This window comes from Sorghum bicolor, chromosome 8, assembly GCF_000003195.3.
Source record: "Sorghum bicolor cultivar BTx623 chromosome 8, Sorghum_bicolor_NCBIv3, whole genome shotgun sequence".
Taxonomy (NCBI): domain Eukaryota; kingdom Viridiplantae; phylum Streptophyta; class Magnoliopsida; order Poales; family Poaceae; genus Sorghum; species Sorghum bicolor.
The window spans coordinates 47,878,848-47,900,866 of record NC_012877.2 but is presented as its reverse complement, the minus strand read 5'-3'; the positions used below and the strand labels follow the sequence as shown (position 1 = coordinate 47,900,866).

The following is a 22,019-nucleotide window of genomic DNA, read 5'->3' as shown; positions in this document are numbered from 1 at the left end:
CCTCCTTGTAGCCGAGGAACACCACCTTGGTGCTCCTATCTTCCAGCTTTGTGAGGCCCGGCTTGGTGGTCTTCACATGGCCGACGCACCCGAACATGCGTAGGAACGTGACGTTCAGCTCGCGCCCGTGCCAAGCTTCGTACGGAGTCTGCCCCTTCAACGCCTTCGTGGGGCAACGGTTCAGGATGAACACTACCGTGCCCACCGCCTCCCCCCCAAAGTTCAACCGGCATGTCCTTCGCATTCAGCATGGATCACGCCATGGCGATGATGGTTTGATTTCGTCGCTCCACCACGCCGTTCTGCTGCGGTGAGTAGGGCCCTATGAGATGATGCCCTACTCCCTCCTCAGCATAGTACATGGTGAATTCAACCTCCGTGAACTCACCGCCACAGTCAGTCCGAAGCCGATTTGTTGATGCAAAAGCTAATCTGCAAACACAAAAGGCTAATACCCGATTTAAACGTTAAGGCGTGCCAGCCGATTTGACCTTACTATCGGCAAAGGTGGTAACTCGAATACTTTGGTCCCGACAACAGCGATGCGCCCGGATGCCACGGCCAAGAGGTATTCACGCGGAACTTGAGAACACGCCGAGCTTAAGTCGACGAATTCCTAAGAACTCGTAATAAAAAGAAAAAAGTATGACGAAGTCGTCGAAATAGTAGATGCTGGAATATGAGTAAAAACTGATGTTTGATTGATTGATTCATTGTTACAAGGCCCTAGGGTCCACATTTATACCCTACCCAAAGAGCTACAACCAGACATGACTAGAAATCGAATTCCAAATTAAACAGAATCCGTATACAAAACGATTTAAATAACTAAGGAAAACATAAAACTATCCCCGCGTGACAAACTGGAACACCTCCTCAAGCCGATCGGCAACTTCCAAACTCTTCCCCCGCATCATCGGCAGATTGCCTTGTGGTAGTCATCGGCACAAACACATCATTACCTATGGACTTGGTCACGTTCAGCCATCCCCCCATCGGCAACCATCCTCATCGGCAACTTACCCTGAAGATCAAGCACTGCCGTCTTATCGTGTCGGCCTACACTTTACCAATCATGGATACGCGCCCAAAAACGGCATCAACACATGCCCCCCAATTTCGGAGTATGAAATCGTTAATGCTCTGAAATTCTCTGCGGTAATGATGCCTTTCTGCAATTAATGCTCCCAATCTAGTAACCGACAGCCTTAATCTGAACAACTCTGATCCTATTCCTCTGCAGATTCCTCCAAATCCTCAACCTCCCAAACGGACATTTCCATTTTAGTCACGCATCAGCAATATTACCGTTACAGGGACTTGCCGATGGACTGATCAGGACGTCCATATCTTTTCCTCCCAAACGGCTATCTCCACTTTACACGCCCATCGGCAATATGACCGTTACAAGGCGCTGCCGATGGACCGACCAGGAGATCTCGCACAGTAAAATATCTCTAGATAATGACCGCTTCCTGTCAAATCGCCTGCACAATCCCTTGATCATCGTGCGAACAGTTACCATATCTACCTGAGTACCCTCAGATTTCACGGATACGGCGAGGAGATAAGTCAGATTTGTCCTTGCCCGTTTTGTCCTATAAATAGTTCCTTCTCGGGTACTTCTTCCCCATCACATCATTCCACAGCTCCAACTCCACTTTCCCGGCGGCGGCACTGTTCGAGAGCTCCAAGATCTCCGACGAAGTCCTTCTTCACCAACTCCGAAGCCCTCGATCATCCTCTTCGTGGCGAGATGGCCATCAACTTCACCGTTCCTGAGGTCAGTTCTTCACTCCACCTTTTGTGCTTTTTTCGCATCCCTATTCATCCGCAATCTATTTTACTGAACATCCTCTTTTTTTTCTTTCTTTGTTTTTTCTTTCACCTTCAAAACCATTAGAATCTGTCCAACAAAATCGTCATCCCCACCGATCAACCACACCTCCAATGTCTTGGTCCGTTAGGGAATCCAGATCCAACCGACCTCATTAACGCAGAAACCAACAAGATCCCTTTCAGAGCCAAGAATTTCTCTTTGGATCTATGGAAGGATACCTTTCGTTCCTGGCCCAGTCCTACCGTGGGATGGAAGGATTGGTTCTTGAGGGTCAGCCACTCAAATGAAGTCCAATGGGGCGAGAGAAAACTAGACCAATGCATCAGGTTGTCTATTGCCGATATGCATAGGAACGAATCACTGTTGATAGCTGCATCATACTTCTGGTCGGACACGCTCAATGCCTTTGTCTTTGGCCATGGCCCTGCTTCCCCTACACTTGCCGATGTAGTTATGCTCACTGGCCTAGATGTATCTTCTGCCGATAGCACCCATTTCTTTGACACCACGCCCAGTGCCAAGGTAGAAACCCGCTCCATCGGTGGCTGGTCCGGGTACATTCAGAAGTACCGCAAAACGGGGTCCGTCGATATAAAGGAACAAACCACCTTTCTAAACATGTGGCTGGACAAGTTCGTATTCTGTGGCCGATCGGCAGGCCTGACCTCAGTCTATCTATCGGCAGCAGAGAGACTGGCTAACGGTGGCCAATTTCCCCTCGACCGATACCTGCTCGGTGCAGCCTATCACCTCCTTCACCAAGTGACCAGAAAACTCCTACTCGGCCAGCCCATCGGTAACTTGGGAGGTCCCTAGTGGTTCATCGACATGTGGCTCAGCCTCCACATGCACAAGCGTCTTGAGTTCGATCTTTTTGCACAGCGTTTCCCAAGGGACATAGCCAAGGACTACGAACTGGATGAAGAAGAATCGGCAACACGTCCTCCCCTAAACTTCGGTGAGGCTGTCATAGCTCTGCCTGGCACAGGAGGTAATCCAGATCAGGTCAGCCGATTCTTCCAAACCTTGTACGAAGGCTTGACCAGAGAGCAGCGAGCATGGTTGCCTTATGATGATCCAGACACCATGTTTCCTCTGGTTTTCAATCCGTTCAATGACGCTCTCAACAAGGATCATGAAGTGATGATGGCACTGATCACTCCTAGAGCTATACCAGTGAATTTCTTTGGCAGTGGGAAAACCTCCGTCCAGACCTATGAGTTTTACAATCCATCGGTACTAGCTCGTCAATTAGCTTTCGGCCAGCTACCGACTGCACTCTATTATGCCGATGTGATAAAACCCAGGGAAACCATCACCAGCCTCCTTGAATGGACCCGAGTAGCCCAACTGCCATCAAGTGCCGATACAGATGCAGACTTGACAGAGTGGGTTCCAGCCGCCTTCATCACTCAGGCGTACAAGCAATGGTGGGCAGAATGGAAAGAGCATCTGTTCTGCAGATCGGCTCTTACGTACCGCGGCATGATCGACCCCGAGTATGAAGTTCCCGATAATACTGTAAGTATCTTCAAACCGATGTTTTGATTTTCTTAGTCTTATTTCCATCGGTGATTCACCTTTGTATCATCTTGTAGGTTGACAACACCCCTCCATCGGTTAGCAGGAGCGGCAAGCCGATTGACCTGTTTCCATCAGGTTCAATCTCTTCAATCGGCAACAACGCTCCTACCCTGGCCGCCATCATGCATCGAGGTGTTCGCCTCAAGAAAGTTACCACCAAGAGGACTCATATGTCCTCATCGGTAGCTACTTCTACCTTGGCACAGGCGTTCAGGGTATACCTTCAATTTTTATACCGATCTTATTCTTATATTTGTCAAACTTGTACTTACGTGTCTTTCTTTCTGTATCAGCACTCCAGCGCATCGGCAAGGACCAAAAGCAAAGGTGCTGATGCCCCCCAGTCCAGCCAGCAGAAGAGAAAAGGTACCAGGAGTACCAGAGCACAAATAAAGCGCCAGAGAGTGGCAACTCCCCTTTCCCCTCCGGTTTCTCCAATTCCGGTGGAATCTTCTCCTTCTCCTCCAGAAACACAGACTCAGCAAGTACCATCTCCTCCTCAACCGCAAGAAGCACCACAAGCAGAAGATCCTCATCCAGAGGAATTTCAACCAGAAGTACTTCAGCCAGAAGACACATCGGCTGACGTGCATGAACAAACTACCGACCCAGCAGCATCGGTGATCTCTTCCATCCAGACAAGTATTGCTCTTCCTCAAGGTAATATATTTCATGAGATTACTGTCGATGAACTTATTCTCTCTGTCTTACAATTATCTCTGTTATTTTTTTAGCTGATATAGCTCAACCGGCAGTCTCAGCCGATCAACCTGTGATTCCATCGGCATCTTCCAGTCAAAGGCGAGAGATCGCCTTGAAGCAAGTAAGCCATCCAGTTTCCATCAGTATTACTTATCAATATATGACCATGGAATGACTCACTTTATTTCCTTTACAGGAACAAGACTCTCCTGACAGCCTCTTCTCCTTTGCCATTGACGTCTCCGAAGATGAAGGTGAGGAAGCAAGCTCCTCTCGAGCTGTTGGGGTTACATCGACAGAGATCAGGGCAAGGCTGGAAGAACTGTCGGCCCTCCTTCATCAAGACACAGCCCAACTAGTTGATGACTCTGACCCGGCCAAGGCTTTATTCAAGACCCTGAGAGGCCAAATCCCCACCGATGCTGAAGAAATCCTTTTCCAAGCAGCACATCTAGAGAGTCGTCAACTGCAATACCAGAGGGCTGCCTGGCGCCTTGCCGATAGAGCCGCTCAGACCCAGCTTTCTGAAGAGATGATGAAAGAAAAGCTCCTGACCGATGAGAAGCACAAGGACATCGGCACCTTGAAGTCCTCAGGAGACGCACTGAAGCAGAAGATCTCTGATCTATCGGCAAAAAGAGAAGCCCTGTTGGCAGAACTCAAGCAAGTGGAGGACGCCCTATCCCAAGCCCAACAGGAAGAGAGTCAACTGCTAGAGACCATCAAGCTCCTTGAGCAAGAGCGAAATGCCCATGGTCACAAAGCACTGCAGTTGAAGAAGAAGCTGAAGCCGATAGAAGGTTCTGCCGATGAAGACGTCAAAGAGATAGAAGCAGCCAACCAAATTCGCCTACGTGCCATATCGGCCATCCAAGCGCTGCTAAACATGTGAGCTCTTCATCGGCAACATACCCGCTTCTCCCTACTTTCCAGCTTCCTTGATGTTTAGTCTAGCCGATAGGACTGTTATCGGCATCTTTTGAAACATTAAGTCCGGCTCCAAACATATTTCAATCCAGCCGATAGGAGTGTTATCGGCATTTAAACTCTTATGCATCGACCCATATGCTAGGGTAGTACTTCTTTAGATATTTGCCATTTAATGCTCTGGGAAATTCAACTCCTTTGAGAGTTTCTAAAATGTAGGCATTACCAGGAGTCGATCGACTTATCCGATAGGGACCTTCCCAATTGGGAGACCACTTCCCAAACTTTGAACTTTTAGTCCCGATCGGTAAAATTAATTTCCATACTAAGTCTCCATCGGCAAACTCCTTAGTCTTTACCTTCTTATCATACCATCTGGCGACTCTTTTCTTATTCTCTTCTATACTCATCAAAGCCCTCAGCCGATGCCCTGCTAGATCATCCAACTCGTCTGTCATCAAAGTAGCATAATCATCGGCAGCCAACTGATCTTGAAAAGATAATCGCCTAGACCCAGCCTTAATCTCCCAAGGTAACACTGCATCATGCCCATACACCAACTGATAGGGTGAAACCTTGGTCGATCCATGACAAGCCATCCGGTATGACCATAAAGCTTTATTTAACAATGTGTGCCACCTTCTAGGATTTTCTTCAATCTTCCGTTTAATAAGCTTAATAATTCCTTTGTTAGATGCCTCGGCCTGCCCATTAGCTTGAGCATAGTAAGGGGAAGAGTTCAACACTTTAATCCCCATACCGATTGCAAATTCATCAAATTCCCCTGATGTGAACACAGTGCCCTGATCAGTAGTAATTGTTTAAGGAATCCCAAATCGGTAAATGATGTGCTCTTTCACAAAATCAATCATATTGGCCGATGTGACTTTCTTCAAGGGAATAGCTTCAACCCACTTGGTGAAATAATCGGTGGCAACTAGAATAAACTTATGCCCTTTGCTAGATGGTGGATAAATCTGGCCGATCAAATCAATAGCCCATCCTCGGAACGGCCAAGGCTTTATGATAGGATTCATAGCCGATGCAGGCGCCCTTTGAATATTACCAAACTTTTGACACCCTTGACACCCTTTGAAATACTTAAAGCAATCCTCAAGTATAGTAAGCCAATAATATTCATTCCTCCTAATCATCCACTTCATCTTGAAAGCCGACTGATGTGCTCCACATACCCCTTCATGGATTTCTCCCATCAAACTCCTAGCTTCATCACCATCTAAGCATCGGAGAAGAATCCCATCAATAGTTCGGTAATACAATTCATCTTCGAGGACCACATACTTGGTGGCTTGAAACCGAACCCGCCTTTCAACTTTCTTAGATGGATCCTTCAAATAGTCAATGATTTCTTTTCTCCAATCATCGGCACTAATTGCCGATATCGCATTAATCATAGGCTGATATCACGAGGCATGCTGAGCCAGCCGATTGGTCTCTTCATTATGCAATCGAGGAACATGCTCTAATCGGAAATCCTTGAATTCCTTTAATAGTTGCATACTCCTTTCCAGTTACGAGAACTTCACTTTGACACTCATAACATCCACCCAATTGATTTATAACTAGCATAGGATTCCCGAAGACCTCGATAGCATCAACATGAACTTCTCTTAACAACTCCAATCCCTTTATTAAAGCTTCATACTCAGCCTGATTATTCGTCGACGTGGCAACAATCGGTAAGGAAAACTCATACCTCCTTCCCTGAGGGGAAATTAATACTATGCCGATTCCTGCCCCCAGGTCACATGTGGATCCATCAAACAAAAGCGTCCAAGGTACAATTTCCAAAGCCTCCACTGCACCACAATGTTGGGTTACAAAATCGGCCATAACCTGTCCCTTAACTACCTTAGCTAATTCGTAACGTAGATCGAATTCTGATAGCGCCAAAATCCATTTACCGATCCTGCCACTCATAATCGGCATAGACAGCACGTACCGGACCACATCATCTTTACAAATAACAGTGCATTCGGCCGACAGCAAGTAATGTCTCAACTTGATACAAGAGAAATAAAGGCACAAGCATAGTTTCTCAATAGCTGAATACCTGGTCTCAGCATCAATCAACCTCCTACTTAAGTAATAAATTACACGCTCTTTCCCTTCAAATTCTTGAATTAAAGCCGAACCGATGACCATTCCATCGGCAGACAAATACAATCTGAAGGGCTTCCCTTGCTGAGGTGGAATTAGAACTGGAGGATTCACTAAATAATTCTTAATTTCATCCAGAGCCAACTGTTGTTCTTTCTCCCAAACAAATTCTTGATCGGCTTTTAGCTTAAGAAGAGGACTGAAAGCACGAATTTTACCAGACAAATTAGATATAAATCTCCTGATAAAATTCACCTTGCCGATCAAGGACTGGAGCTCAGTCTTATTAGTAGGGGCAACTATTTTATTGATAGCCTCAATAGATCTTCGACTAATTTCAATCGCCCTTTGATGCACCATGAAACCAACAAACTGCCCTGCCGATACACCAAATGCACACTTATTGGGATTCATTTTCAAACCATGCTTCCTCGTGCACTCCAACACCTTTCGTAGATCGGCAAGATGCTTTGTGAAGTCCCCAGACTTAACCACCACATCATCAATATAAATTTCCACCAGCTTGCCAATGAACTCATGAAATATAAAATTCATGGCCCTTTGATAAGTAGCGCCAGCATTCTTTAAGCCAAAGGTCATGACTATCCATTCAAACAACCCGACATGACCAGGACATCTAAATGCGGTCTTTGGAATATCCTCTTCCGCCATGAATATTTGATTGTATCCTGCATTGCCATCCATAAAGCTAATGATCTGATGCCCAGCCGCAGCATCAACTAGCAGATTGGCAACTGGCATCGGGTGGCCATCCATCGGTGTAGCTTTGTTAAGATTCCTGAAATCAATGCAGACCCGAAGCTTCCCGTTCTTCTTGTAAACCGGAACAACATTGGAAATCCACTTGGCATACCGACACTGCCGAATAAATTTGGCTTCAATAAGTTTAGTTATTTCGGCCTTGATGTCAGGAAGAATATTAGGATTACATCTGCGAGCTGGCTGCTGATGTGGCTAAAATCCAGACTTAATAGGCAACCGATGTTCAACAATCGATCGGTCCAAACCAGGCATCTCAGTATAATCCCAAGCAAAGCAATCTTTATATTCCTTTAACAAATCAGTCAACTGCTGCTTACACTCAGGACTTAACTTAGCACTAATAAAAGTAGGTCTAGGTTTATCACCACTACCTATGTCTACTTCTACCAAATCATCGGCCGATGTGAACCCCTGGCCTAATTTTCCATCATCGGCGAACCTATCCATTAAAAACCATCTTCAGAACCGACTGCTTGGATCGGTGGAATTTCATAATCAGCAACTTTGAGGAAATCCTTTTCCCAAGCTTCTCCTGAAATACACCTAGTCCTTTCATAGGTGTTTGCTTCCGCCGATGCAATAACATATGAAGAGTCTCCTGGGACAATTTCAATCTTGTCACCTACCCACTGGACCAAGCACTAGTGCATTGTAGATGGGATGCAACAATTGGCATGAATCCAATCTCTCCCTAGCAACAGATTGTAGGCACCTTTTCCACTGATCACAAAGAAGGTCGTCGGCAAGGTTTTGCTGCCGATGGTTAATTCTACGCAGATAGCTCCTTTAACTGGGGATACATTGCCCTCAAAATCTTTGAGCATCATATCGGTCTTGGTCAGGTCCTGATCTCCTTTTCCAAGCTTCCGATACACTGCATATGGCATGATGTTGATAGCAGCCCCGCCGTCAATTAAAATCTTAGTCATCGGCTGACCATCAACCCTTCCCTTGACAAACAGAGCCTTAAGATGTTGCCTTTCATCATCGGCAGGCTTCTCGAAGATAGCTGTCATCGGATCCAGAACCAATTGAGCTATTTGGTCGGAGAATTCTACCTCATCATCACTGGATGGCGCAAGGAACTCCATCGGCAATATAAAAACCATGTTGACATCTCCGATGGACCTTTCCCCTTAGGATCTGGTTGTTGCTGATCCCCAGACTGTCTAGAGTTCTCCCCCTTGCTTAACTCTTCTCGCCTTTCGCACTGCAGCCTTCTTTTCTGTGTCCTGGTCAACCCCTCTGGACACCATGGAGGAAATTGCTGCTGCCTCTTCAAGTTCTTCCTGGCTCCTGGGGAAATACTCAACACGATCTCCAAGCCTATCGTGCACGCTGAGCCTGCCCCCCTGCCGATCACGAACGGGTGCTCTCCCTCTAATCGGCCCATTAAATCGTCGATCATTATCATGATAGCGCCGATCAGACCTGTCATACCGGTCATAACCGTTGCACTCAGGACAATCTCTGATAGTGGGAAGTTTGATATTCTCCTCCCAGCAATGAATGAAGAAAGGGCAATTCAAGTGATCCCTATGCCGATTCCACACCTGACGGCGTCTTTCTTCTTCCCGATGATAGTCCTCTCGCTGGTGCCGATACCGATCTTCACGTTGCTGCCAAGTCTCCCGAGGCCTTCTGTGGGTTATGATGATACCAGATCGGGGAGGCCTCCCTGAGTTAGCTCCCTCTTGGACTAGGCCTTTTCCTTTCGCATCGGCGGTAGTGATTTGATGCTGAGGATCCACCGATGCACTTCTTTCAGCTTCTTCCGATGTCAAGACCTTGGCCTTCCCCTTAGCATCCAGCAAGTTTGTTGGGAAAGGATGTTGATCAATCTTCATCGGCTTCTGAGCTTTGGAGCTGTCAAATTTGATCCTCCCTGACTCTATAGCCGATTGCAGCTGTTGCCTAAACACTTTGCACTCATTGGTGCTGTGAGAAGTTGCATTGTGCCATTTACAATACTTCATCTTCTTTAACTCCTCAGCCGATGGGATCACATGCTTAGGTGATAATTTTATTTGACCTTCCTGAAGTAAAAAGTCAAATATCCGATCGGCCTTAGTGATATCAAACGCGAACTTCTCTGGTTCCTTGTGTCCAAAAGGACAATACATCGGCTTCTTGTTTTTTACCCATTCTGCTAAGCCGATGACCGGTTCCTCATCAGAATCTGAGCTTGCTGCTTCATCAACAAAGGACACCTTCTTGTTCCATGCTCTCTTGGGTTCAAATGGCTTGATATCTTGATCAGAAATCCTCTGCACCAAATGACTTAAACTTTCAAACTCCTGAGATGCATACTTATCCCTGATGTGTGGCAACAAACCCTGGAAAGCCAAATCGGCTAGCTGCCGATCATCCAGAACCAGGCTATAGCATTTGTTCTTGACTTCCCATATCCTCTGCACAAAACCTTCAACTGATTCATCATTGCGTTGCCTCAATTTGACCAAATCGGTGATCTTCTTCTCATGGACCCCAGAAAAGAATTATTTGTGGAATTGTTTCTCCAGATCAGCCCAAGTAATCACTGAGTTGGGACGTAATGATATAAACCAGTTGAAAGCCGATCCAGACAATGATGACGAGAATAAGCGAACCCTTAACTCGTCCCTGTTAGCAGCTTCCCCGCACTGGATGATGAACCTGTTGACGTGCTCCATGGTTGACGTGTCATCCTGCCCAGAAAACTTAGTAAAATCCGGTACCTTGTATCGATTTGGAATCGGGATCAAATCATATGCAGGAGGATACGGTGTCCGATAAGAGTAAGTGTTGACTTTGGGCTTTATCCCAAATTGATCCCTCATTACTTCAGCAATCTTATCGGCCCAATAAGCATCGGCATCTTGCTGATGAGGTGGTTGCGGATCCGGCACCTGCTGGTAAGCTTCATGTGTCGGTGCGGCGCACGATCTACATGAAACATCGGGTTAATCATCTGGCCCCCAATCCGTGGACCACCATCTGTTGCCCGCCAATCTGTTGTCCGCCGACCTGCTGCCCAAGATTCATTGGCTGGTTGGGAATCCCCTGATTCTGGAACCCGGGATAGATCTGGCCTTGCTGGAACCCTGTAACCTGATGACTCTGTTGGGGTGTTTGCGGAAAGACTTGCTGCCCAAGCCATCCATTATTAGCATTCATCGGCATAGGTCCTGCCAATGACTGGTAATTGGGAATTATCATCGAATTAACATACCCAGGTTGAGTCATAAACCTCTGTTGCATCAGCATCGAGTCTGCCGATGCGTTAGGCATCTGGAACGTTGGAGCTTGAGAATTCCCATTGTAAGGTCTTGCAGTAGTAGTTGTAGTATACTGGGGACTCTGGTTCATCGGCATATTGGGAGGTGCCGATGCCATAGGAGCCTTGCCTCTCATATCAGTTGCTTGAGATGTACCGGGTGCCTTGAAGTATTTCGGAGGCATACCAAAACCCCACCAGTTAGGAGGAGGAACTGGTCCTGACATTGCCGATGCCAATAAATCTGTAGTAAGCTTAATCTATTCTGAAGTCGGCGGATTCGTCGTCATCGGTGTAGATTGTGCATTGGTAACTCCCAACGTACTTGGAGGAACGGGAATCTCCATGCCCGCAGCGGCCGTAGCAACCGATGGAGCTGTGACCACCGGTGATCCTTGCTGATGATGAGAGGGGCCCACATAATCTGGTGGTAATTGTCCTTCCTTGAAAGTTCTAGCCACGGCGTTGAAAACCGTATTGGACAGCACACCAGCTTGGTTGATCAAAGCACGGTTGATAGCACTATCAACCATCTCTTGAAGTTTACCAGGATTGGCTTCAAAAGTAACCTGCCGAGGTGCCGGCAGTGCATCCTTCTGGATCACCTCACCGCTCCTGTTCATGCTGAAGGACCTCAGGCTGTTGATGCAAAACGGATCTGCAAACACAAAGGGCTAATACCCGATTCAAACGTTAAGGCGTGCCAGCCGATTTGACCTTACTATCGGCAAAGGTGATAACTCGAATACTTTAGTCCTGACAACAGCGATGCGCCCGGATGTCACGGCTAAGAGGTACTCACGCGGAACTCAAGAACACGTCGAGCTTAAGTCGACAAATTCCTAAGAACTCGTAATAAAAAGAAAAAAGTATGACGAAGTCGTCGAAAAGTAGATGCTGGAATATGAGTAAAAACGTATGTTTGATTGATTGATAGATAGATTACAAGGTCCTAGGGTTTATATTTATACCCTGCTCAAAGAGCTACGACCAGACACGATTAGAATTCGAATTCCAAATTACACGGAATCCATATACAAAATGATGCAAATAACTAAGGAAACAATAAAACTACCCTTCGTAACAAACTGAAACTCCTCCACATGACAACTGGCAGCTTCCGGACTCCTCCTTCGCGTCATCGGCAATCCCCTCGCCATGGTCATCGGCAGACCCTTTTACCTGGTCATCGGCACCATACTACTGCCTGTGGACTTAGTCACACTCAACTTCTCCCTCATCGGCAACCATCCCCATCGGCAACCCGCATCGTACTGCCACCTTATCCTGTCATCCTAGACACGTGTCCAAAAACGGTGTCAACACATGCCCCCCAGTTTCGGAGTATAAAACTATTAATGCTCCGAAATTCTCTGCAGTAATGATGCCTTCTCCGCAATTAATGCTCCTAATCTGGTAACCGACAACCTCAATCTGGACAACTCTGATCCTAATCCTCCGCAGATTCCTCGAAATCCCCAACTTCCTAAACGGGCATCTTTCTTATTCGTATATCGGCAACAATACCGTTACAAATATCTGCCGATGCTCTGCCCAGGAGATTCGCAAAAACGGTTACCTCCCCTCTATCCGCCCATCGGCAGGATGACCGTTATAGAATATCGCCGATGGACCGACCAGGAGATCGCGTACAGTAAAATATCTTTAGATAATGACCGCTTCCTGTCAAATCACCTGCACAATCCCTGGATTACCGCGCGAACAGTTACCATATCCACTTGAGTACCCTCGGGTTTCTCGGATGTGGCAAAGAAATAAGTCAGATTTGCCCTTGCCCATTTTGTCCTATAAATAGTTCCTTCTTGGGTACTCCTCCCCCATTACACCATTCTGCCATCCAACTTCGCTTTTCCAGCGGCGGCGCCATTCACAACCCTCAAAATCTCCGACAAGCATTCCTCTTCATCAACTCCGGCGCCCTCCAGCGTCCTCTTCACGACAAGATGGCCGTTGGCTTCGTCGTCCCTGAGGTCAGATTTCCATCTCATCTGCTGTACCCTTTTCTTGCATTCCTGTTCATCTGCGATTCATCTTACCGAATATTTCCCTTTTCCTTTTTCTTTGTATCTTTATTCCCCAAAACACTAGGAGTTATCCAACAAAATTGTCATTCCTACCGATCAACCACATCTTCAATGCCTCGGCCCTCTAGGGGATCCAGATCCAACCGACCTTATCAATGCAGAAACCAACAGGATTCCCTTTAGAGCTGAAAACTTTGCTTTAGATCTATGGAAGGACACCTTTCGCTCTTGGCCCAGCCCTACTGTAGGGTGGAAAGACTGGTTCTTGAGGGTCAGCAACTCTTATGAAGTTCAATGGGGTGAGAGGAAATTAGCCCAATGCATTAGGCTGTCCATTGCCGATATGCACAGGAACGAGTCATTGCTGATAGCTGCATCTTACTTTTGGTCAGACACTCTCAACGCTTTTGTTTTTGGCCACGGCCCTGCTTCTCCTACCCTTGCCGATGTAGCCATGCTTACTGGGTTAGATATATCTTCTGCCGATAGCACCCACTTTTTTGATACCGCCCCCAGTGCCAAAGTGGAGACTCGCGCTATCGGCGGTTGGTCAGGGTACATCCAGAAGTACCGCGGGAGAGGACCTGTCACCATAAAGGAGCAAACCACCTTTCTGAACATGTGGCTAGACAAGTTTGTATTCTGTGGTCGATCGGCAGGACCGACTTCTGTCTATCTATCGGCAGCAGAAAGACTGGCTAGCGGTGGTCAATTTCCTCTCGGCCGTTATTTGCTCGGCGCTGTTTATCACCTTCTTCATCAGGTAGTCCAGAAACTCCTGCTCGGCCAACCTATCGGCAACTTGGGAGGTCCTTGGTGGTTTATTAATATGTGGCTCAATCTGCACCTGCACAAGCGCCTTGATCTCAACTTGTTCTCACAGCACTTCCCAAGAGATATAGCCGAGAACTACGTGTTGGGTGAAGAGGAATCGGCAACACGTGCCCCCCTGAACTTTGGCGAAGCTGTTATAGTCTTACCCGGTTCAGGGAACACTCCGGATCAGATCGGCCGATTCTTCGAGACGCTGTATGAGGGTTTGGCCAGAGATGAACGACCATGGTTGGCTTATGATGACCCAGATAGCATGCTCCCTCTGACCTTCAATCCATTTGATGAAGCTCTCGACAGGGACAATGAGGCGATGATGGCAATTGTGACTCCCAGGGCCATTCCGGTGAATTTCTTTGGTAGCACAAAAACTTCTCCCCAAACCTACGAATTTTATAATCCATCGGCATTAGCTCGCCAATTAGCTTTCGGCCAGTTGCCGATTGCACTTCCTTATGCCGATGTGATAAAACCCAGAGAAACTATCAACAACCTTCTTGAGTGGACTCGAGTAGCCCAATTACCACCAAATGCCGATACGGATGTAGATCTGTCAGAATGGGTTCCGGCTGCTTTTATCACTCAGGCATACAAGCCGTGGTGGGCAGAATGGAAAGAGCATCTATTCTGCAGATCGGCGCTTTCATACCGCGGCATGATTGACACCGAATACGAAGTTCCCGATGACACTGTAAGTAACTCAAACCGATGTTTCATTTTCTCAATGTCACTTCTATCGGCAGCTTACCCTTGTATTCCTTTTGCAGGTTGACAGTATTCCTCCATTGGTTAGCAAGAGTGGCAGGCCGATTGACTTGTTTCCATCAGGCCCGATTTCCTCAATCGGCCACAACGCTCCCACTCTAGCTTCCATCGTGCATCGGGGCGTATGCCTCAGGAAAGTCACTACCAGAAGAGCTCAGACATCACCAACGGTAGCTGCTCCCACCCTGGCGCGGGCTTTCAAGGCAATTTGTCAAATCTTTTCCTTTATGCCGACTATCTTTATATTGGCTACATTTACGCTTATAAACTCTTGTTTATTATTGCAGCAAACCGGCATATCGGCGAAATCCAGGCATGAGAGCACCGATGCCCCCCAGTCTAGCCAACCAAAGAGAAAGGGCACCACGGGCGCTAAGACTGGAACAAAGCGCCAGAAGGTAGCAACTCCCCCTCCTCCTCCGGTATCTCCAATTCCGGTGGAGTCTTCTCCTTCTTCTCCAGAAGCCCAGCCACAGCAAGCACCATCTCCCCCACCTATGCAGGAAGCACCACAGATAGAAGAACCCCAGCAGACAGGGTCTCAGACAGAAGATACATCAGCTAGCATAGGGGAACAAACAACTGGCCCGGTGGATCCAGTTATACCATCGGCAGTTCTCCCGATTCAGACAACCGTTGTCCCTCCTTCAGGTAACATACTTTAACAATATCGCTACCGATGAACTTATTCTTATTTAGCCTTATAACTCCTTTTGTCTTTTTTCAGTCGATATCGTTCCATCGGCAATCTCGGTCGATCAATCTGTAGCTCCATCGGCATCTTTGGCCGATCAGCCTGCAGCTCCATCAGCACTTTTCAGTCAAAGACAAGAGATCGCCTTGAAGCAAGTAAGTCATCCAATTTTTTCATCAACATTGTCTGCCGAAGCTTTGACCATAAAAATGACTTATTTCATTCTCATTTTCAGGAACAAGATTCTCCCGATAGCTTATTCTCCTTCGCCATTGATATTCTCGAAGAAGAGGGTGAGGAAGCAAGCTCCTCTCGGGCAATTGGGACTGTATCGGCAGAAACCAGGGCTAAGCTGGAGGAGCTATCGGCCATACTTCATCAAGACACATCTCAACTGGTCAACGATTCTGACCCAGCCAAGGCCCTGTTCAAAACCCTTAGAGGCCAAGTTCCTGCCGATGCTGAAGAAACCCTCTTCCATGCTGCACACCTAGAAAGCCGCCAGCTACAGTACCAGAGAGCCACTCGACGCCTTGCCGATAGAGCAGCTCAAATCCAGCTTTCTGAGGAGATGATGAAAGAAAAACTCTTAGCCGATGAGAAACATAAGAACATCGGCACCTTAAAGTCCTCAGGTGATGTTCTGAAGCAGAAAGTATCTGATCTATCGGCAAAAAGAGAAGCTCTACTGGCCGAACTCAAGCAAGTAGAGGATGCTCTGTCCCAAGCCCAGCAAGAAGAGAGTCAACTGCCGGAGACCATCAAGCACCTTGAACGAGAACGAAACGTCCATGGTCGCAAAGCGCTGCAGTTGAAGAGGAAGCTGAAGCCGATAGAAGGTTCTGCCGATGATGATATCAAGGAGATAGAGACAGCCAATCAGATCCGGCTGCGCGCCATATCGACAATCCAAGAGCTGCTGAACATCTGAAGCTTTCATCGGCAACACACCTTTGTTTTCCCGCTTTTAGCTTTTAGTCTAGCCGATAAGACTGTTATCGGCATCTTTTGAAACATTAAGTCTGTCTCCAAACATTTAACTCCAGCCGATAGGAGTGTTATCGGCACTTAAACTTTTACGCATCGACCCATATGCTGGGGAAGTACTTCTTTAAATATTTGCCATTTAATGCTCTGGGGAATTCAACTCTTTCGAGAGTTTCTAGAATATAGGCATTACCAGGAGCTGAGTGTCTTATCCGATAAGGACCTTCCCAATTAGGAGACCACTTTCCAAACTTCGAACTCTTAGTCCCAACTGGCAAGACCAATTTCCATACCAAATCCCCATCGGCAAACTCCTTAGCCTTTACTTTTTTATCATACCATCTAGCAACTCTCTTCTTATTTTCTTCTATACTCATTAAAGCTTTTAACCGATGCCCTGCTAAATCATCTAACTCATCGGTCATCAAAGTGGCATAATCATCGGCAGCCAATTGATCTTGAAAATATAATCGCCTAGATCCAGCCTTAATCTCCCAAGGCAAAACTTCATCATGTCCATACACCAATTGATAGGGTGACACCTTGGTTGATCCATGACAAGCCATCCGATAAGACCACAATGCTTCATTTAACAATGCATGCCACCGCCTAGGATTTTCTTCAATCCTTCGTTTAATAAGCTTGATAATCCCTTTGTTAGACGCTTCGGCCTGCCCATTGGCTTGAGCATAGTAAGGAGAAGAATTCAATACTTTAATTCCCATACCGATTGCGAACTCATCGAACTCCCCCGACGTGAACATGGTGCCCTGATCGGTAGTAATCGTTTGGGGAATTCCAAATCGGTAAATAATATGCTCCTTCACAAAATCAATCATATTGGCCGATGTGACTTTCTTCAAAGGAATAGCTTCAACCCACTTAGTGAAATAGTCAGTGGCAACTAGAATGAACTTATGCCCTTTGCTAGATGGTGGATAAATCTGGCCGATCAGATCAACAGCCCAACCCCGAAACGGCCAAGGCTTGATAATAGGATTCATAGCCGATGCGGGCGCTCTTTGAATGTTACCAAACTTTTGACAACCTTGGCATCCCTTGAAATACTTAAAGCAATCCTCAAGTATAGTTGGCCAAAAATATCCATTCCTTCTAATCATCCATTTCATTTTGAAAGCCGACTGATGTGCTCCACACACCCCTTCATGGATTTCTCCCATCAAACTCCTAGCTTCATCATCACCCAAACATCGGAGAAGAATTCCATCAATAGTTCGATAATACAATTCATCTTCGAGGAGCACATACTTAGTTGCTTGAAATCGAACCCGTCTCTCAACCTTTTTGGACGGATCTTCTAGATAGTCAATAATTTCTTTCCTCCAATCACCGGCACTGACTGCTGATGTCGCATTAATCATTGGCTGATATCCTGAGGCATGCTGGGCTAACCGATTAGCGTCTTCATTATGCAATCGGGGAACATGCTCCAATCGGAAGTTCTTGAATTCCTTTAACAGTTGCATACTTCTCTCGAAATAAGTTATGAGAACTTCACTCCGGCATTCATAGCTTCCGGCCAATTGATTTATAACCAACATGGAATCCCCGAATATCTCAACAGCATCAGCACGAACCTCTCTTAACAACTCCAATCCCTTGATCAGAGCTTGATACTCAGCCTGATTATTTGTTGATGTAGCAACAATCGGCAAGGAAAATTCATACTTCCTCCCCTTAGGAGAAACCAATACAATGCCGATTCCTGCCCCCCGGTCACAGGTAGATCCATCAAAGAAGAGTGTCCAGGGTGCAATTTCCAAGGTTTCCACTAGACCGCAATGCCGAGTCACAAAATCGGCCATGATCTGCCCTTTGACTGCCTTAGCCGATTCGTAACGCAAATCGAACTCCGACAGCGCTAAAATCCATTTACCGATCCTACCACTCATAATCGGCATAGATAGCATGTACCGGACTACGTCATCTTTACAGACAACAATACATTCGGCCGATAACAGGTAATGTCTCAGCTTGATGCATGAAAAATATAAGCACAAGCATAGTTTCTCAATGGCCGAATATCTGGTTTCAGCATCGATCAACCTCCTACTCAAATAATAAATTACCCTTTCTTTCCCTTCAAATTCTTGAACTAAAGCTGAACCGATAACCGATCCATCGGTAGATAAATACAATCTGAAGGGCTTCCCTTGTTGAGGTGGAACTAGAACTGGAGGATTTACTAAATACTTCTTGATTTCATCCAGAGCCAACTGCTGTTCTTCTCCCCAAATAAACTCTTGATCGGCTTTCAATTTAAGAAGAGGACTGAAAGCACGAATCCTACCAGACAAATTCGATATAAATCTCCTGATAAAATTTACCTTGCCGATCAAGGATTGGAGCTCGGTTTTGTTGGTAGGGGCCACTATTTTATTGATGGCATCAATAGATCTTCGACTAATTTCAATACCCCTCTGATGTACCATGAAACCAAGAAACTGCCCTGCCGATACACCAAATGCACACTTGTTGGGATTCATCTTCAATCCATGCTTCCTTGTGCACTCTAACACTTTTTGTAAATCGGCAAGATGCTTTGAGAAATCTCCAGACTTAACCACCACATCATCAATATAAATCTCTACGAGCTTGCCGATGAACTCATGAAATATAAAATTCATAGCCCTTTGATAAGTAGCCCCAGCATTCTTTAACCCAAAAGTCATGACTATCCATTCAAATAGTCCAACATGACCAGGACACCTGAATGCGGTTTTTGGAATATCCTCCTCTGCCATGAATATTTGATTGTAACCTGCATTACCATCCATGAAGCTGATGACCCGATGGCCAGCCGCAGCATCAACCAGTAGATCGGCGACAGGCATTGGGTATCCATCCATCGGCGTAGCTTTATTGAGATTCCTGAAGTCAATGCACACCCGAAGCTTCCCATTCTTCTTGTAAACCGGAACAACATTGGAAATCCATTCGGCATACCGACACTGCCGAATAAACTTAGCTTCAATAAGTTTAGTGACTTCGGCCTTAATATCAGGTAGAATGTTAGGATTACATCGACGGGCTGGTTGCTGATGTGGCCGAAATCCAGACTTGATGGGTAACCGATGTTCAACAATTGATCGGTCTAAACCAGGCATCTCCGTATAATCCCAAGCAAAGCAATCTTTATATTCCTTTAACAAACTAGTTAACTGCCGTTTACACTCAGGATCTAATTTAGCACTAATAAAAGTAGGCCTAGGCTTATCACCACCACCTATATCTACCTCTACCAAATCATCGGCCGATGTGAATCCCTGGCCTAATTTTCCATCATCGGCGAATCTATCCATTAAAAACCGTCGTCAGAACCGACTGCTTGGATCGGTGGAATCTCATAATCGGCAACTTTGAGAAAGTCCTTCTCCCAAACTTCTCCTGAAATGCACCTAGTCCTTTCGTAAGTATCCGCCTCTGCCGATGCGATAACATAAGAAGAATCTCCTGGGACAATCTCAATCTTGTCACCTACCCACTGAACCAAGCACTGATGCATTGTAGATGGGATGCAACAATTGGCATGAATCCAATCTCGTCCCAATAACAAGTTGTAAGCACCTTTTCCGCTGATCACGAAAAAAGTTGTCGGCAAGGTTTTGCTGCCGATGGTCAACTCTGCGCATATCGCCCCCTTGACTGGAGACACGTTTCCTTCAAAGTCTTTGAGCATCATATCGGTCTTGGTCAAATCTTGATCCCCTTTCCCAAGCTTCCGATATACTGCATACGGCATAATATTAATAGCAGCTCCACCATCAACTAGGATCTTGGTCATTGGCTGCCCATCAACCCTCCCTTTGAGGAACAAAGCTTTGAGATGCTGCCTCTCGTCATCGGCAGGTTTCTCAAAGATAGCCGTCATCGGATCCAGAGCCAACTGAGCTATCTGATTAGAAAATTCCAACTCATCGTCGCTGGATGGTGCAAGAAACTCCATCGGCAACATGAAAACCATGTTGACATCTGCCGATGGACCTTCCCTCTTATTGCCTGACGGCTGCCGACTTCCAGAGTTCTCTCCCTTGTTTAGCTCTTCTTGCCTCTCACGTTGCAATCTCCTTTTCTGTGTCTTAGTTAATCCTCCAGGGCACCATGGAGGAAGTGGCCTTTGCCTTTCCGTCGGGCGTCGGTTCTCCCTTGGCTCCACCCGATGCATGTTAGCATCCCTGCAAAATATGAATTCATCGGGAACCCGCGCATCAGCCATTTCCTCGAGCTCTTCTCGGTTCCTGGGAAAATACTGGACACGGTCACTAAGTCTGTTGTGCCCTCTAAATCTGCCCCCCAGCCGGTCATGAACTGACACCCTTCCTCTGATCGGCCCATTAAATCGCCTTTCATCATCATGATAACGCCGATCGGTTCTATCGTACCGATCATAACCGTTGCACTCAGGGCAGTCTCTGACAGTAGGAAGCTTGATATTTTCCTCCCAACAATGAATGAAGAATGGACAATTCCAATGATCCCTGTGCCGATTCCACTCCTGTCGGCGCCTTTCTTCTTCCCGTCGATAATCTTCCTGCTGGCGCCGATACCGATCTTCCCGTTGTTGCCATGTTTCTCGAGGCCTTCTATGAGTTATGACGATACCAGATCGAGGAGGCCTTCCTGAGCTAGTTCCTTCCTGGACCAAGCCCTTACTTCTTGCATCGGCAGTAGTAACTTGATGCTGAGGATCTACCGATGCACTCTTCTCAGCTGTCTCCGATGTTAGGACCTTAGCCTTCCCCTTAGCATCCAACATGTTTGTCGGGAAAGGATGTTGGTCTATCTTCATCGGCTTCTGGGCTTTGGAACTGTCAAACTTGATTCTCCCTGACTCTATAGCCGATTGCAGCTGCTGTCTGAATACTTTGCACTCGTTGGTGTCATGGGAAGTTGCATTATGCCACTTGCAATATCTCATCCTCTTCAACTCTTCTACCGATGGGATCACATGGTTAGGTGACAGTTTGATTTGACCTTCCTGAAGTAGAAAGTCAAATATCCTATCGGCCTTGGCGGTGTCAAAGGCGAACTTCTCTGGTTCCTTTTGCCCAAAAGGACAAGACATTGGTTTCTTGTTTTTTACCCACTCTGCCAAACCGATTACTGGTTCCTCGTCGGAATCTGAGCTTGTTGCTTCGTCAACAAATGACACTTTCTTATTCCATGCCCTCTTAGGCTTGAAAGGCTTGATGTCTTGATCAGATATCCTCTGCACCAAATGACTTAAACTTTCGAACTCCTGAGATGCATACTTATCCCTGATATGTGGCAACAAACCCTGGAAAGCCAAATCGGCTAGCTGCCGATCATCCAGAACCAGGCTATAGCATTTATTCTTGACTTCTCGTATCCTCTGCACGAATCCCTCAACCGACTCATCATTACGTTGTCTCAACTTGACCAAGTCGGTAATTTTCTTCTCATGAACCCCCGAGAAGAAGTATCTGTGGAATTGCTTCTCTA

The 22,019-nt window shown here is 46.5% G+C and overlaps 1 protein-coding gene across 1 annotated transcript in view; it reads right to left on the bottom strand.

Moving 5' to 3' along the window:
* The window catches only part of LOC110437587, a 52,996-nt gene continuing 31,231 nt past the window's right edge, over window positions 255-22,019 (bottom strand). Inside the window, exon 5 of the mRNA XM_021466062.1 lies at window positions 255-432. Within this exon, the coding sequence (XP_021321737.1) occupies window positions 255-432 (178 nt within the window). The remainder of the gene's footprint in view (window positions 433-22,019) is intronic.